Here is an 18,394-nt window from a genome sequence, read left to right as displayed (position 1 = left end):
TTTAATATTATTTATTTGTTCTTTAATCACATTTATAGGAAAAGTTTAAATAATAGAAGATGCTACATATTGAAAACTTCATATTTTTTGTTTCTTGCTGAATACATGTTCATACATATAGTTCATCATCACTTTGGATTTCTTTATTTAAACTTCTTTGTAAAATCGGATTCATGTGTCAATTTTGTTTGTTGTAATAACAAAAAATAACTATCTAGAATAGAGCAATTGTCATTTGTCGATAAGGAGGTTTTTGGCAGAAAAGGGCATTTAACAAATGTAAAAAAGTATTACAAACGTTGATAATTACAACTCCTGCTGAAATCAATATGGATTGTCATATATGAGATTAGAACAACTTTACATACCTTTTGTCATATATATGTGATCGAAGGTATGATTTAATTTACGAAGATGCAACAGATTGAAAAATACATATAAACAACTATATTAAAATCTCATAGAAAAAAGAATACACACTAAATAGAACACATATTAAAATCTCTATATTAATAGTATAATTTAGGGTTACTTTTTTAATTTAGGGTAACTAGTGTAACTAGTTTTTGACAAACTATAATTTAATAGTATAATTTAGGGTTACTTTTAATTTCTTAATTGATTTTTTAAGAGAAATCACACAAATAATCCAAACCTATTTTTATAATTAGATATTTCATATACAAAAAAGTTTTTAAAAAAAGTTTTTATATAGAAAAAATAAGATTTTTATGTGAAAATATGTTTTTTTTTGTATAAATATGAGTTTTAAAGAAAAAACATATTAGAAACAAACTTTTGAGAAAAAAAGTTGTAAAAAAAACTAAAGTTAGGATGAATTCATAATAAAATTCTAAAATTTGGGCAAAAAGGGTAAATTTTGGACCAAATTTTAAAAAAAAATTTAAAATCTGGGCCAAAAATGTAAATTTTGGACCAAATTTGTAATAAATTTTGAAATCTGGGCCGAAAATATAATTTTTGAAAGTTGGATGACCTGTTGACCGGGTCAAAGGGTTAAATTGAATATGATTACCGGTATTTAGGACTTAATTGAATAAAAAAAAATATAATAGCTAAATCGATTATGAGGCCAATATGTAGGGACTTTATTGTAGTTTTCCCTTTAAGTTAACCCTTTAACGTTATATTTAATTAACAATTTAATTATTTTATACAAACTATCTAAAATTTGTGACTTTTAAATGACAATGATTTACACAAAACAATATGACCAAACTAATAAGTTAAATATAATATTTTAAAAGTTAAAGGCATAATTTTATAAGTAAAAGTAAAATATGATATTTTAATATTAAACTTTACTTTATTCAGGATTATAATTTATATTTTGCATTTAGTTAATATTATTAACTAATTTATAATCATTATTAAAAAGAAATTAAAAGTCATGAGAGTTTAAAATGGTTGTGGTAAAAAGAAAAATATCTTTTTTATAGTAAAGTATATATATAATTAATGAAATACCATAACATTTGGGACATATTTGTTGGGGTGGCAATTTCATTTGGATGTTTTGATACTTAGATTGGTATTTGGTTGTTTATTTCATTTTAGTTTATGTAAAATACTAATTGTTAATTAATTTAAGGACGTGTATAATTCGTATAAATTTAACTTGCAAAAAGTTATTTGAAAAAGACAGTCTACTCTTTGACCCGAAATCGACACACTGACCCGCGAACCTATATACTTAATCATGTTATGTGGGTTGTGTTTGGTTGATGTTTCCAACCCGCCAACCCATATATTATATGAATTGAGTTGGATCAATGTATTCTGACTCATTAACCCGTCAACCCGAACCCACCACAATTGTGAGACCTACATGTTTGGTTCATAAATTCTCTAACAAGATTGGAAATTTAAGATTCCATTCCGTACTATTCTCGCAGGTCACAAGATTCCTTCAAAATCTATGTTTGATGGATTTCACCATTATTAAAAAAGAAGGTGACCGAAAACAATTCCATTCAATTATTCTTTCTTTATTGAAAGACCAAAAATACTCCATTTATATAACTGGAACATGCATAATTTTTTTAGATTATAGGTAATTTTTTTAATAAATTTTCAATTTTTATTATCAAAGATACCACAAATTACAATTCTTTTGACATATTCAATCCGTTCCAAAAGGTGTTCTAGTATCGTTAGATTGATCCAAACAAAACAAAACACACGTATTAAAACTAACACAGCAAATCATAATCCGTTTAACTCAAATTCAACAAGCCACCATAACCTAATAATCCATATCACACAAAAATCATTTGATCATTAGTTTCACGCATCCATCTAGCATTACTGCATTGTATATCATGCATCAATAATTGTACATTCCTTGACATCATCATCTAGACGTGAGAAAAAGGTTTTACCTTCTTAACAGCTCCAAATTTCCGTCTCCAAATCCAACTCATTCCAAACCGTTTCTAACCTACCAATATATAAATAATAAAAGTATATCGATCCTACTTCCTATTTCCTATATCCTACTTTGTCCTAATCCTAACATGAACTTACACACGTCATCAACCACCACAAATGATGAAACTGAAAAAGATGTGAAGAAGGAGATCCCAGTTGAAATTGAACGAATAACGGGTGTTTCGTTTCCGATTAAGTTAACTGATGGAAAAGAGTTGAAAGCTATTGGCTTAAGGAAGAAACATGTGTTCGGGTTGTCGCTAAAAATCTATAGCTTTGGTTGGTATCGGACGGTTGGACATTGTCCTCGGATGCATTGGTGTGTTGTGTACAGTACAACCCACCAATCCATCCAAGTACAAATCCTACATGCACCATTTCTCACTCTTGCTACAACATTTGCTAAGGATATATCCCCAATGGTGTTTGCATGGTTTGTATTTGGATGGAATGGTGGGTTGTACTATACAACCCAATGATGTATTCTAGTACAAATCATGCATTCACCGTTTCTAACTTTTTGCCACTTTTGTTAAGATGCATGTGGATAACCAGAGATGGGTTGTGTGGTTATCTGCATGTATCCCTGCAAAAGCAGTACAGATTCTGTAAGGATTGTTTTTGAGATGTTCTATTTTTGCAGGGATATATACGGATAACCAGAAACTGATGGGTGTTCTGAAATCTTCAAAATCGATTTCAGAACACTCATCGTCAAAGGCTATGAAAAAGATGTATAAGATGGTGGTTGATAGTGCAGTTGGGATTTTTTAACGCTTAAATGCATCAAAATAGCAATTTTTGCTTATTGTAAAGTAGCATTCAATTTTTTTTTTTTTTTGAACCGTCAAATCTAATCTACTTCTAAGTTAACAACACCTATTCCACCTATATCCACGACGAGACTTGAACCCTCGACCTCAAAGAGGGAAGACACCACCTGATACCGCTGGGCTACAAGCCCTTTGGTATTTTCGTAGATTTTCCAAGTACAATTTTGATATTTCTAGCATTTAGCTCATATTTTAATTCTAGGGTAACGTGTGTATATATATATATATATATATATATATATATATATATATATATATATATATATATATATATATATATATATTATTTAGTTTGATATTATTAGTTATAAAGCTTTGAGGCTAATCCATTGTTGTTAATGAAGGATTTTGGGGGAAGCAACAGCTGACATCAAGCTGACTCCTGGTTCTGAAATTGAGATCACATGCCTTCCAGGATATGTTCTAGAAACAAAAGGTATTTAGTTTATTTAATTGTATAATGATATTTTAATTTAGGGAAATATACATAAAAAATCTTATTATTTTGAGAAAACTTTTTATAAAGTCTTAAAATTTATTTTTTAAATGGAAAAATCCCGATTATTTAATATTTTGTCCAAATTAACGAAAAATACATTATTTTTATTTTAATAGGAAATGACAGATTATCATGTAAAATTAAATAATCGAAACTTTTTTGTTCAAAAAAAAAAAATTAAGACTTTTCCCAAAATAATTAGAACTTTTCTGTATATTTCCCTTTTAATTGTAATATTTTTTTACTTATAAAATTATATTTTAAACTAAATTGATATTAATTTGTGATATATATTAAATTTAATTTTTATGTTTCAAACCTATATAAAAAATACGTACTTTAAATAATTTTGAACAGGATAATTTATTGTGTTTAGAACTTATTTAAATGTGTCCTATAAATGTAAACTTTTTATTTAATAATACGTTGTTTTAGTAATAAGATAATTAGTTCGAAATTAAGTATATAAGAATAATTTATTTTGGCTACACTTGTTACTTTAGAGTAAGTTACATTTTGGTCCATGAGTGTAGCCGATTTTTTGCAATTTTGGTCCTGAGAAGTGTTTTTTCTTGCAAATTTGGTCCTTATTTGAGGTTTTTGTAATTTTATTGATCCCATTCCAAGTAAAATGACTATATTACTTGGACAAGGGACCCAAAACGTTACAACAGCCTCAAATAAGGACCAAACTTGCAAGAAAAAACACTTCTCGGGACCAAAATTGCAATAAATCAACTATACTCGAAAGTCGAAACCAAAAAAGTTGTCTATGGTAAAATTTAACAATTCATTGTAATAATAAAGATTTAAATCAAATTTATAAAAAAACTAATAAATATAAGGGTATCATTGAAAATCCATATAACTTAGGGGCTGTTTAATTAAAAAAAAAATGTGTTTTTGATGCATGTAGTATGTGGCAAGGTGGTGAACAAATTTGAAAGTGAGACACTCTGCAAGGCCTATATCTATATGTATCTACGAGATGATCCTTTAGACAAAGAAGCAAAAGAAAATTTTGGGATGTCTCTAATTTCACTCTCCTAATTTGTAAAACAGCAACAGATAAATAAAATCATGTTTTTTACAGTATCTTAAATGCAAAATATTTCATTCAAATGCATGAATACAAGATATCAAGATACATATTGTATAATATATTCTCATGAACCCCATGTAAAAAAAAATGACACCAGGTGGATTGGATCAGATCATGGCTGAGGGCAACATTTTACATTCTCACTGATCAAAGGGAAATATATATATTTTTTATATAACAATGGATCTTGTTTTTTTTTTTGTTGGTAAATATTGAAGAACCCTAAACATGAAATGAATGTGATAACCAGAGCAGCAAAATTGAAGTAAGAAACCTGGAAAATTACTGGAGGGGTAATCTTGGAATTTTGCTGGATGATGGATTATATTAACGTAAACCATTAAGAACTTTTTGAGGATCCAATTGGCCACTGAAATAACTTGAGGAGACTATAGAGAGTTCTTGACGACCTTTCCATTCTTCAAATGGTTTTAAATTTATTGGGTTTTCAACAGCTGCAGCATCCAGACATAACATGGTTTTATAATCTTCATCTCCCAAATCGGGTATTGCTTTTGCCTTTTTGTCCCAAGGATTCCATAAAACTGAAAAAAAGTGGACATAATCGTTAGGGGCGATTTCGTAATTTTGGTTTTAAGGAATTGAAAGATGGTGAAGAGAAAAACCTGCATCCACCATGCCTTCTTTACGTAGGACGATTGTTCTTTTCTTTTCGTGATCTATTATGGCAATCTTGGTAGGTGTACTTAAGTATACTCGATCAATCTTTAAAAGAAAAAAAAAATGAATATGTTATATAATGATTGGATGGAATGAAATGACAGAAGGAATGGAATGGAATGGAATGAGTCATTCCATTCTTACCTCGCCATCGAAAGTAATGGCATCTGCTTGCTCTGTGTACCTTTCTCTCTTCATCAAATTATCAAAATAATCGAGTGTCTCCAACCCCTCAACACGTACTTCACTGCAAATGAAAATGAATTAGAAAGCAAATCAATACAACTCGAAAGGACAATAATGTCTTTTCAAGAGAATTATGAAAATGGAGTAGGCAAATGCAAACGCAAACCTGACATCAGATACAGAAAAATAATTACGGAGAGCAAGGGTAAATGAGAAGGCCTTGTTATCTACATTTCTCACACGAGGGATCAAAGTTAGCTTTCCAGCACTCACAGCAATTCGAAGCCTCAACTCAAATCTGCAAAAGAAAAAAAAAAGTATTTAGAACCCAATTGAGCTCCATATACCAATGAAAAGATCAACAGAAACTAAAAAAAAGTAGTTCAACAAAGTATAAAGTAACCTGTATGGCCATGTTTTGAGGTCATCTTCTGTTGATTTCAGTAAAAGATCTGCACTTGATTGATTGTTAGCTGGAGTTAAAGGAGAAGGATCTTCGTCTAACAACCATAGCCTGTTTCTGGCAAATCCATGTTGCTCAAGTGAACCAAAGTTTGCAAACTGAAATATGCATATCAAAGTTTTTAAGTGCATTCATTGAGAAAAAAGAAGGTTAATAGGAGAATGGATTTTTTAACTCAAACCTGTGGAAAGCAAATGGGTATGCCACCTCTGACAGGTTTAGGTGGTTTGCAAACTGCCTGCAGGGTGAGTAAGTAAGTTCTCATGTCAATATAGTTCTGAATATGTGCAGTTTTCATGGATAATTAAACTAATATCTTATGACAGTTTTACCTTGTTGCTCATGAAAAGTAGTTCTTCTCTACGCTCGTTCTTCCAAGAAATAACTTGAGCCCCATACAGGAGCACCTAATTGGATAGAAAAAGATACAATCAAACAGTAAGAATCCACACATAAACAAAAAGAATCCCAATTCAATTATTCTAAGAAATAGGGGAAGAAGTCAAGAAGATACTTGACAATCAGTTTGTACAAAAAAGCATGCAACAGAAGTATGAAATAAGAAGTAAACAAACTCGGCATTAGAAATTATACACGGTGCCCTAGAACTTTAAGCTGCTATGGTCAATTTAAGGGCTCATCCATACATGTTATTCAAATTTAAAGCATTACTTTAGACAAATTCTTATTATGACTGAAAACCAGTAAATTGGCGATCGTAAAAATGCACTAACCGATTCCATCTTTCTCACTGCTAACCAATTTACAGGTTTGATAATTTACCCAAATAGTTGCGATCACCAATTGGAAAAATTCACAATATTTCTAATGATTACGTTTCGACTTCAAAAAGAAAAACAGAAATTTTGGTGCAGGAAATGTGCCCTAAGGGCATCATACGCAAACGTAAACTAACAGCATCCATCAAGCACTTGATTCTGTAACAATTCCAGCCCAAAAAATTTGTTTATCGAAAAGAATCTCTAGTACAAATTCAAACTTATACATACAAAACACCGAATAGAACATTCAAACCGGATCAAAAACCTGTCATGCACGATTACCGAAAGAATCAAATATAAAAAGCAAAATCATCAAAAAAAAACAACGAACCTCGACCGTTGATCCGGTAGGCTCATGCAATATAATTCGAGGCGATCGATCGCCTTCTTTGATGATGTTATTCGCCATAAATTCGTTCAGAGTAATAACCAAGAGAGCATCACGAAGAAATTGAAAAGGAACGAGAAGAAGAGAATTTGAAATTTGAGGATAGAAACAAAAACAGAGAAAAATGGAATGGAAAAAAAAGCGTAAAAATAGAATCAAAATCAATCAGCTCTAAGAACACCTCTTAGCTTATTTCATTTTCATCCGTCCAATAAACGCAAAAGTCAAGTTACTAAAATATTTCATTACATAAAAGTTAAATAAAAAAGTAATATTGTATTTTAAGGTATAGAATAATGGAATAATAAAAGATAATATATTTAAACCATATATATAATATAGGTCACAGTGTACACAAATTGAACGTTTAGTGAATGCTGTAGTGAATTTATTTATTAAAAAAAAAATACATTAGATTTTTGTCTGTTTAATTAGACGAAAGAACACATGAGAGGTCATTTTGTAATGTATTCATCTATGTCCGTTAACAATCGTTATTTAGATTTTGGTCTTAATTATATATTTGGATAATATTACGTGATCTTTTTAAATTACAATCTTTATTGATGATTCAAAATCTGTTTGTGAATGTATATGGAACAAACTTTGTTAATTTATGTGGTTATGTTTGTTTATTTCTTTCATATGTTTTAGACTAGTTGTGACACCCGTATGTTATACGGGTTTGGTAAAACAAAAAAATATATATATGAAGGTTTAAACAAAAAATTATTTAAATTTGAAATTTTAGATTTGAAATTTAAAATTTAAAATTTGAATTTAAAAGAAAACGTATTAAATACAATATGTAAGTACTAATATTGTAATTTATTGACTATTTTTAATTAAGACAATTATTAATTGATGTGTAAATTTGATTTGTTAATTAATAAAAGATAAAAAAAATGAGAAAATGACATTGGAAAAAAAAAATTTCAAAAATTCCAAAAAATGATATGTGTCCAAGTTAATGTAAGAATAACAAGTGGCAAAAAAAAATCTTTATTTATTAGAGAGGATTATGGAATCTAAATTTTGTTTCAAGTTGTATAAGTTGATGAAAGTATGTTGCCTAAAATTGATGAAAGTTATAGTATAGTATATTGTTATTCTATTTATAAAAAAGTACAACATCATGGTGGGCGTTGAGGGGGACCAGCTCCCAAGGCCTAATTTTTTTTTATTATATATATATTTATTTAAAAATAAAAACTTTTAATAACGATAAGGGCTCTTTTTTTCTGGCTCATCTTAAACCTTTGAAAATATTTTAATTCCTCAGAACCGGCACTGTATAACATCTTTTGTCACTTGTCTCTAAATATCCTATGTCGGTCATTTATTATTTTTTTTTCTATTCATTGTATAAAACCAACTTCATCACGTTTTTCTTCCTTTTATTCTTGGTCGCTTTATATTTATCAAAATCACAATCAAACTTTAATCAAAGATATATTAAATCTAAACAACAAATCATGAATTGCGATCTAATAACGTTTTGTTTAAAAATGCTTTGCATGGTTTAAATGAATGTTACAATGAACAGGAGCACTATGAGAGTGAGTAGTACACCACAAACTTTCCCAAAAGTAGGAAGATGCGACACTTGACCCATTATTTGACATGATAAAATCCATAAAGTCTCAAAATTGATATTGCAGAAAATAATCTTTTGAGTGAAAAAAAAAATCAAGTATAAAATTGTAGGACTAAGAAAAGTTTCTTAAGGGCCATATCAAGTCCTTGAGTACATGATCCGAAGAAAAATAAAATTCATAGCTGTACCTTATCTAAGAAAAGACATGCTTTTGGTTGGACCCGACCCTAACATTTGTAACATGGGTCTTTTGGGTGAAAACTTGAAGAATGGGGGTATATGCTTTTGAATTTCTTTAAATTTTGTTGGGTTCTTTTGATGTAAGCATATATATGCAAAATAATAATATATAAAAACATCAAACACAACATCAAATATATATGCAAAATAATAATATATAAAAATATAACATCCCGATTCCCAGGTATGAAATTTATTTCCTTAAGCATGTTTTTCCATTTGAACTCGGGGTGTTGGTAGCCTCAACACGGCGTGTTGAAGGACTTTTGGGCCATGTATTTTTATGGACCAACACGACGAGTTGGTGAGGGGAAACTCGACGTGTTGGTGGATGGATGAGAAACCCTAAATTTTAGGGTTTTGCACCCTATATAACCTCCTTAAGTCCTTAAGGCTGATCTTTTATCAGCCTCCAAACCCTCATATCGACCCTTGTAAACCCTAATCATCCTTCACTCTCATATTGTGAATTAGTGTGGTATTTTGGAGCAAAAGAAGAAGAAAGTTGGAAGAAGGAAGCAAGGATCTAGCAAGCAAAGCTCTCATCTTCAGTTTGGCACTATTTTGTGAAAGATCTTGTATTCTCAAGAGCCATATTAAAGTGATATTGCTAAATAACATATGATACTAATGGGTCACACTAACAACAACTTGATACAATTGATTATTTATTAGAAATTGATTTTAATAAATATTCAATAAAACTCTTATAATTAAATTGAAAATTATTTATTTCATGGAAATAATAAAATTCATTAGCAAGTAACTTAATATACATCATATGGTATGATTTATACGTCATGTACAAACTTTTGGAGTAGTTGAATCCTTTTGTCTTTTTCCTAAAAGACAAGGTTTATATTTTATAAAAGAGTTTATAAAAGTTTGACTTTCTTTCTTCTTCTTTATGCAATTTTCGAGATATGCATAAAAAGAAGAAGTGTATGACTTGTCTAATCATTCTTTAAAGGCATGAGAGACATGATATGACAATGGGGACAAGATTGCTTAAAGTGCTAAGGACTAATGGTTAATAACTTCACTTTTTGCATATAAATATAAGGCTTGCATATGACTAGAGTGCTCATTCCTTCTTCTCTTCTCCATGACCGAGAGCTCTCTAGGAGACTCTCCCTCTCTTCTTTGCTTTGAGTTATTGAATATTACTTGCATATATTTTGCCCTCTTGAAGTTTATATTGGTTATGAACTTCAAGCTTAAGATTTTAAGAGTTTTGCACTAGGATCTACATCAAGTTGAGTCATTGTTGGTGTCTCAAAGGTTCCACATTATGATGGGTTATGAGCACTACAACATTCCTATGGTGTACATGCAAACCCTAAAGCTTTGGATCTAGTTTGTCTAATGAACATGCAATAATCATCCAAAGCCATAAACCCTAGATCTAGCATGTGATAATCAATATTAACATAAGAATTAGGGTTTAGATCATAACTTGATTGTTATGTAGCAATAACAATCTATTCCTTCTTGTAATTGGCTTCTAAAAGCTTAGAGTCACAAATGTCACTCCTCTAATGGCTCACAAACACCAAGAGCAAGAGGATGAAGAAGGAGAAGAGGAGAGGCACTAAAAAACGTCTAGAACCCCTAAGGAATTAGTTGTCCACGTTTTTGGTGCCCTAGGGGTGCTTAAATAGTGAGGCTATTAGGGTTATCTAACAAGGAAACCCTAATTTGACTGCTTAGACCCTAAGCAACCCATTGACTCCTCCCTTAGAGGCCTTGGACGATTTCTAATGGGTTTCCCCATAGATTTCGTCTACCCCTCTAATAAGAAGTCCATTAACCCAATATTCAACTATCACACAATTGATAGTTCTAGTCCCCTAAGTTTAATTAATCTCTTTTAGCCACAAAATTAATTCTTAATTAATTATTGACTAATATTAATTAAACAATATGATTTCTCCTTTAATATATTATTCTCATAATATATTAATAAATCATAATTAATCCTCTCTCTCCATAATTCATCCTATCAAGTTGCTTTGGTGAAGGCAACCCAAAAGGACCATGCACCATCGGGTCAAGTACATACCAAAATAGTTATGGACTTAGACACTAATCCAACAGTCTCCCACTTGGATAAGTCTAATAACTATTCTGCTTATGACTTCAGATCATGATCCGCAATCGTAGCTTTCAAAAGCCGATGTCAACTCTGATCTCATCAGAAACGCGTCCTTTAGACAAGGGATCATATATTCCTCCATTCTAGATATCATATAGACATGAGACATGGATTGAAATGATTCTCTAAGTCTATGTGTTGTTTCCCGATTTCTGATTTATGATAACTGACTAATTGAACAAATCAAATCAGTCCTGGCCCGGCCGAGCACTTTCCTTTGTCATCACTAAATCATCGAGGGGCCCACAGATATCGCTTTTATCCTACATTGGGTAAAAGGAACGGATAAACTTCGACTCAATGCTCGCTTGTTCTCACTCACCGAATCACACACAACAATACGTTTTATAACACCAAGTTACTGGTGCGTTTACATATTATCAATTAGTCTCAGCCCATCAAGGCCCCCGCAACATCTCCAAGAAACAAAGAACTCCAAAGAAAGATGCTCCCAAACCAACTGAACCCTCAAAGAAACGCAAAATCACCCAAACTGTACCCTCAAATGACGAATCCGATGTAACTGATTCTAATGAGGATGCACTACCCATCTCCATCTTAAAGAAAAGAAAAACCGATCCCACTGGCCAAATACGTGACCGGACAGATGCCACAGCCTCTCAAAAGGCTCCGGTAGTCCTTAGGGTGGCCGCAGACCCATTCAACACCACAATCCTCTTCCAATCAGACACATAAAGTGTGTCTGTTTCACCACATCGTGGAGACTTCCCCCCAGTTCACTCCCAAGAGGATGACACTGGTTCTCGCCCTAAGGTCTCCAGGGCTTCCCGACTTCATTTCTTTTCTCCTGAGGAGTTGAACTCCATCCGCTTGACTGTAACCCAAACACTTCAAACACCTTCCCAACCGCAGGGCAATTCTTCCGCCCTTTCTAGAACTGAGCCGAGGCCAGACTTGACTACGGGTCAAGGAGACCGAGGAAGCTCAGGAAATCCTACTCTGCTTACATCTGTAACAGGTGGTTTAGGCACGGTGAGCACCAATGTGCAAGGATCCGTGAACCCGAAGGACACTTCGGTGCGATTCCAAGGATTTGACGGAGATGAATCGAATGATTCATGGTTACATTACACTCCGGTGTCTGAGTCCGATATCAAGAAGTATGTCGCTTTCCGTAGGGCATTCCAAGCAAGAAAGGATCAGCAAATCAAGCAACTGCAACAAAAGCAACAGGAAATTCAATATGTGGCTAAGTATTGGGCAGACGCAATCAACAACGCCAATATCGTAGCCACCATCCTGAAAGTACAAGAATGGATGTATGAAATGGCTGAAACCATCCGCAAGGCTCAGTCCACTCATGATGGTGAAGGTACCTCCAAAGTCCCTCCAACTCCAATTGTTCAAGAATCTCAAGAAGAAGGAACCGCAATCGAAGTCAGCTCAGCTCCCACATTCGGCTTCGACGACTTTGATATGAATGAGGTAAATCAACCCCCTCCTTCTGATGACGATTTGATGATTTTCGATGAAGATGAAGAATCGAGTGGTTCTCAACACTCAACCTCCAAGCCAAAAGCAAAGAAGAAGAAGAAGAAGAATGCGGTGACCAGAAAAGAATTTTTAAGTCTGCAAGCTACAGTCGATCAGATTCTAGCTCGCGGTTAAACCAACACAACCGTAACCAGAAGATATTCCTGGACCGCAGTCCTTGATCGAAAGAATAGAAAGAATGGAAACCCGTGAAAGATTGGCTGCTGAGCGCATCTCCCTGAAGGTTGAAATGGGAATCCGATCCCTGGACACAAGTAGCCAAGCTGATCACAAGCAATTAATGGCTGCTGCGGAGCGCCTCATTTCTGAGGTGTCTGCAATCACGAAAGACTTACAAGCAGCCATTACGGACCAGTCAACTCATTCTCAAAAGCTGATAGCTGAGACTCACACTGCATATGAGTCCACTATCTCAGTCCTTCAAGCTACAATGAACAGACTGCAACGATCTTTATCATCAAACTTCCATGGCCCCGAAATTCTTCAACTCACAAAGGAGATTCACCGGCTGCTCTTCAACACAGCAATCCCCAACAATCAACAACTGGCAGATTCTCTTAAAGCCCAGTTCCAAGAAGTATATGCCAAAGTCGATGGTCTCAGACAATGGCTTGAGGATGCTCCGGTGTTGCATTCCTCAAGAGGGGGAAGTGAGGAAGAAGACCATCATTCCAATCATTCCAACAACATTTCCCACCATCAAAGTCCCCCCATCATTACTGAAAGAGTTCCCTCACCGCAACCATCTCATCAGATGCCACCACCGCATTTGTCTCCACCGCAAAAGGAGATCATTCAAACAACTCCTCCTAAGCGAGCAGAGACCCCTTCCCACTTTAAAAATCTTGCATCCAACATGTCATCCGAACACTCAGATGACTCCCCCGCAACGCAACAAAAGAAAAAAGACTGGAAAGCAGCCAAGTTCGCGGAGCTCATCTGGAGAGAGAACGGATTCGACATCACTATGGATGAGTCCTTAGTGAATTCCTGGATCAATCCCCACCGCAGACTCCTAGATGATGACTACAAACCATACCTTACCTATGCTGAACCCCCCTCTGATGGTTATTAGGATGTTCCAATCTCTCCCATTGCTAAATACTTTACTGTATTTGAGCCTTTTGACCGCAACCTGCCCGACCACAAGAGACTGCCTATGGAATTCGAAAGACTTAATCGGTTCTATGCCAAACATGCGTCTTCCATAGAGAAAATATGGTCTAACGATAGACCATCCGCAGTCAAAAACTACAAGCCCCGGAAGTTCATGAAGGCTGACCTCATCCAATACACTCTCACAAGAAGGGATCACAACTATGTCCGCACCCAAGCTGACTTCCCATGCATGAACCCTGAAGAAGTCTTTCTTATAGCAAAGGTGTTCCATAACAAGTCGGAGAAGCATCCGAAGATGAAGATAACGCTTGAGAGGGCAAGTACTTTCTTGAAGGAAACTGTCTGCGACTTTGCCAAAATTGATGCAGACATACATCCTGTCCTAGCCACAAAATTTGATCTTCCACCACTTGACCCCGAACCCATGATTACTGAAGGATTCCAAGAAAGATCCTTAGGTGCAACAAACTTCCCAGACCTCGGAGTCATCTTCAAACGGAAACTCAATGATACCAAATACTTCATTCCGTTGACTTCCATGAACCGCCTTACAAGGAAGCAGATTGAAGTTTGTCGAACCGCAGTTGAAAAATCAAAACACACAACTGCCGAAGTCAAGTTCGAGATCTTGAGAAGAATCGCCTGGTTAGAAAATATCAGGAAATTTTGGTACTGATCAAGTTTCTAAAACTTGACAACTGAAGAGAAGTTAAAGAGGTCACTTAGGGGGAAATTGTTGAATCATGAAAAGTGACCCTCTTGAACTTCAGCTACCGCAGCTCACAAGGATCCGCAGTCAAGGTTTCATCAGCAACCTCACCCGAAGTCATCATCAACCGCAGTCACTCTTACCTATTAGATTACTTTACTTTGTCTACTTTTATTGTAATACTCTCTATTGTCCAGTATGCCTTGCATGCCTACTCTTAGAGACGTGATCTAGTTTAATTCTTGAGACTCTATAAATAGAGCTCATTCTCACTTATTCAATACAACTTTGATGCTATCATTTTCTATCTCTCTATCTGATTACGCATCTCTCTTTACTCTCAAGCTTCACTAGAATATAACTGATTACAATCTCTCTTCGGAGCAAGTCTCTTGTGACTTAATCACTAAGTTTGATCTCACTTACTAACTTGGTCTGAATGCATTCCTCGTTATGAATCAACTTATATGTATACTTGATATAACAATTGTTGTCATTTACATTTCTTTACTTTTCCGCAACTAACTTTCTAACTATCTAACTCTAACTTATTAATATTATTGTTGAGCTTTTAGATCCTTCGAGATAAACTATTCCGCAACTATACTTATTCTAACGTTTGTTCAAGTGTGTCTCAAAGTTTTTCTCTCAACAATTGGTATCAGAGCCATAATGGTTGCTTTTTGAAAACAAGACTCTGATTTTCAAAGGGCCTTCTATACCACTGAAGCTCATTTCTTAAAAAAAAAACTTCAAAAAAAAAAACAAAGACAAATGGCACAATCGTTCTCTCTTAATGTTTCCAACAATGTTGATGGTTCCAATCGAGCCCCAATATTGGTATCAAATGAATATCATTATTGGTCTCAAAGAATGGAAAGATACTTAAGGAGACTTGGTAGAGATGTATGGCGATCCGTAGAAGAAGGACCACATGTCCCAGTTCTTACACCAGTCCAAACTGATGGCGCTACAGCCATACTAGGAGGAGGTCAACCAGTCATGAGCCGTCCCACCAAGGATGATCTTGATAAAATGGAAAATGATGTTGTTGCCTTTTATGAAATTTCTTGTGGAGTTGCTCCTGACAACTTCGACATTATCATAAACTGTCAATCCACAAAAGAGATTTGGGAAGTTCTCAAGAATTTGTACGAAGGCTCAGAACAAGCACAAGACAAGAAGCTTACAACCGCACTCAATGAGTTCAATAATTTCAAAGCTCACACTGGCGAAAGCTTAAAAGACTCCTTTAAAAGGTTCAATCTGATAGTCACCAAGTTATCAAATGCTGGCACCATCCGCAGTAACCATGAAACAAATCTTCAGTTTCTTAATGGTTTGGGAAGACATTGGACTATGGCTAAGATGATAGTCCAAGGAGATAGAAAGATTCACTCTTTGTCTCTCTACAAGCTCTACAGAGAACTGCAAGCACAAGAATCCACCGTACTCAAAGACTGTGCTGACTTCGGAGGACCACTCGCTCTCATAGCACAAGCTCCACCCAATCAATCCTACTCTCCCTCGTATGACACTGCACCGCAGTAATACGAAGCTGATTCAGAGTATGATGATGAAGAAGAATTTCAGAAGGCTATTGCTCTGGTTAGCCAACAGTTCAATCGACTACCACCTCCTTCCTTCCGCAAGAATCAACAGTTCAACAAACCTCCATTCAATCGTAACTTCAACCCGCAGAATAACCATCCTCGATATCCCAAAAGTTCTCATCCACCACCTCAATCTCAGAATACTCAACCAAAGAAGGCACCGCAGTCCATCCAAACCAGTGACTCCGGTACTCCATCAGAAGACAAAAGTGATATTGTAATTTGTCATAAGTGCAACAAAGAGAATCACTTTGCAAAGGATTTCAAGGCCAATGTAGTGAAAGACAGAGCATTCTACCTTAGAATGGCTCAAGAATTGGAAGATAAGGAAAATGCAAGGGCATACGTATCCCATGTCAAAAGAGACCATCAAGTTTGGTCATCCGGAGATGAAGAAGAAGCCATCAGCAGTATCAAAGGAAAAGGCAAAATCTGCATGCTGGCAACTGCGGATGATGATGTGTCTACAAAGCTGGAAAAGAACTACTGCTACATGGCAAAGGATGGAACTCTAAGCATCGTCGAATAGGTAAAACTCATGATCCAAACTCTAAACGAAAGCATGCATGACTGTCAACCTTTCATAGATAATCTTAATGACACATGTGCTGCCGTCCTTACAGACTATAACAAAGCCTTAGATGAGAAGAACATTGCGTCCCAAGAGATGTTCCATGTAAGAGGACGAATGGATAACAAAAGACTCAAAATGGCTATGTTACAAAAGGACTTAGAGTTAGAAAAAGATGCAAGAATTTTGAGTGAAACACAATTAGAGATAGCTTTGAACCAGAGAGATTTAGCTCAGAGTGAAATTGTACGCTTAAATCTTTTAATAGAAAATTTGTTCAATGAAAGTGAAGCTATTGAAAATTTGGTAAATAATAGAACCGTGGACAATACATACAATTGGGGTTGGTCAAATGGATATCCTACCGCAATGGATTCCTCACCCCGGTTTAACAAAGATCGACTGTAAAATCCCTTCGGACCGAGAATTTCATTTCCCAGTCAATGACAAGACTTTTCCCGAAGATATCAGAACACACTTCGGTAGACTTCATAATCTAAGAAATAATTGTATCATTGAGGAAATTGTGCCTGAGGTTTCGGGTCACACAAGTGATCAAATTCCTATCTGTGGCACAATTTACCCAAATTCTCAAACCTCATCCGTAGTTGATGAAGAAATTGTTATTGAGGGTCCGGGACTCTCGCAAGACTTCCCATCTCTACCCTCAGACCGCAGTGTCTCTCATTGTAGTCATGAACCACAGAAGTCCCATAAAAGTCCCACTGAAGTCCCAACTAAGACTTACTATGCGGTAGTCAAATCATCCTTACCGCAGTCCTCGAACAAAGGTTCTGCGACTCTTCAACCAATTCATCACGAATTACCCATAGAAAACTTTGAAGTGGGATAATGTTCTCAAATCCCTGAATCTTCAAGTTCGGATGACTCAAGCCCTCGTTTTCATAAATTTTCAAAGCTTTCCAGGAAACCGCAGCTGAACATCAATGACTGCGGTTCCCCAAAAACCTTAGCTAAAAAGGCTTTCAAAGAGGAAATTCGATCCCGAGGCACAAATAGACAAATTTTTTTCGAAAAACAAGAGGCATATCAGATTTCCAAAGTCCAAGAGTCCAGAAAAATTTTCTCACACTATTTTTAAAAAAACTCTCCCATCAAGAAAAGATACAAAAAGGAATGTACAGTTTCAACAGTCATTCCTCACTCTTCTGACACAACCCAAAAGAAAGATAGGTCTTTTCGAAGCAATGGTTTTCAAATCTATTCCTCAGATGATCCGAAATGGAAGGGTATCTTACCCACTCCAACACTTTTAAAATCACATCAAAATTTTAACAAGTGGAAGGGTATTCTACCAAATCCAACAAAAAGGTCCGAAAGATCTACACGTGCTAAACCTTTTTCAAAACAAACTTTTTCAAAGTCCAACAACACTCATGTCAGATATTACCAACCTCGGACCGGTCACAAGCCCAACTCATCCTTTAGACCGCTGACCAAACATGGTGTCAGAACAAAAGACAAAATCT

General features: G+C 34.8%; 2 protein-coding genes across 2 annotated transcripts; one reads left to right on the top strand and one right to left on the bottom strand.

Annotated features, from left to right (window-relative positions):
* Nucleotides 1–2,521: 2,521 nt before the first annotated feature.
* On the top strand, nt 2,522–4,843 carry LOC145107164 (chalcone isomerase-like protein 1). Its single transcript, XM_079044017.1, has 5 exons — nt 2,522–2,730; nt 3,095–3,210; nt 3,462–3,487; nt 3,629–3,720; nt 4,700–4,843. The coding sequence occupies exons 1-5, from the start codon at nt 2,538–2,540 to the stop codon at nt 4,831–4,833; spliced, it is 561 nt and encodes a 186-aa protein (XP_078900143.1). The 5' UTR covers nt 2,522–2,537; the 3' UTR covers nt 4,834–4,843.
* Nucleotides 4,844–5,075: 232 nt separating this feature from the next.
* LOC145109525 (putative glucose-6-phosphate 1-epimerase) lies at nt 5,076–7,540 on the bottom strand. The gene is made up of 8 exons (XM_079046702.1): nt 7,329–7,540; nt 6,548–6,622; nt 6,397–6,453; nt 6,156–6,313; nt 5,919–6,050; nt 5,711–5,813; nt 5,512–5,611; nt 5,076–5,430 (listed from the first exon to the last, which is right to left on the bottom strand). The coding sequence occupies exons 1-8, from the start codon at nt 7,404–7,406 to the stop codon at nt 5,213–5,215; spliced, it is 921 nt and encodes a 306-aa protein (XP_078902828.1). The 5' UTR covers nt 7,407–7,540; the 3' UTR covers nt 5,076–5,212.
* Nucleotides 7,541–18,394: the final 10,854 nt, after the last annotated feature.

Source organism: Lactuca virosa, chromosome 4, assembly GCF_052849685.1.
Source record: "Lactuca virosa cultivar CGN04683 chromosome 4, Lactuca_virosa_CGN04683_v6, whole genome shotgun sequence".
Taxonomy (NCBI): domain Eukaryota; kingdom Viridiplantae; phylum Streptophyta; class Magnoliopsida; order Asterales; family Asteraceae; genus Lactuca; species Lactuca virosa.
Note: the sequence above shows the minus strand (reverse complement) of the source record. Positions and strands in the feature narration are given on the sequence as shown.

Excerpts from the sequence above, each read along its gene's own strand:
- LOC145107164 (XM_079044017.1), top strand. The coding sequence starts at position 2,538 with ATGAACTTACACACGTCATCAACCACCACAAATGATGAAACTGAAAAA. Across the intron at positions 3,211-3,461 it reads AGATGGTGGTTGATAGTGCA|CATTTAGCTCATATTTTAAT; the intron begins GTTGGGATTTTT and ends TGATATTTCTAG. Across the intron at positions 3,488-3,628 it reads GCTCATATTTTAATTCTAGG|GATTTTGGGGGAAGCAACAG; the intron begins GTAACGTGTGTA and ends TTGTTAATGAAG.
- LOC145109525 (XM_079046702.1), bottom strand. The coding sequence starts at position 7,406 with ATGGCGAATAACATCATCAAAGAAGGCGATCGATCGCCTCGAATTATA. Across the intron at positions 6,623-7,328 it reads CTACCGGATCAACGGTCGAG|GTGCTCCTGTATGGGGCTCA; the intron begins GTTCGTTGTTTT and ends CTATCCAATTAG. Across the intron at positions 6,051-6,155 it reads CTCAAAACATGGCCATACAG|ATTTGAGTTGAGGCTTCGAA; the intron begins GTTACTTTATAC and ends TTTCTTTTGCAG.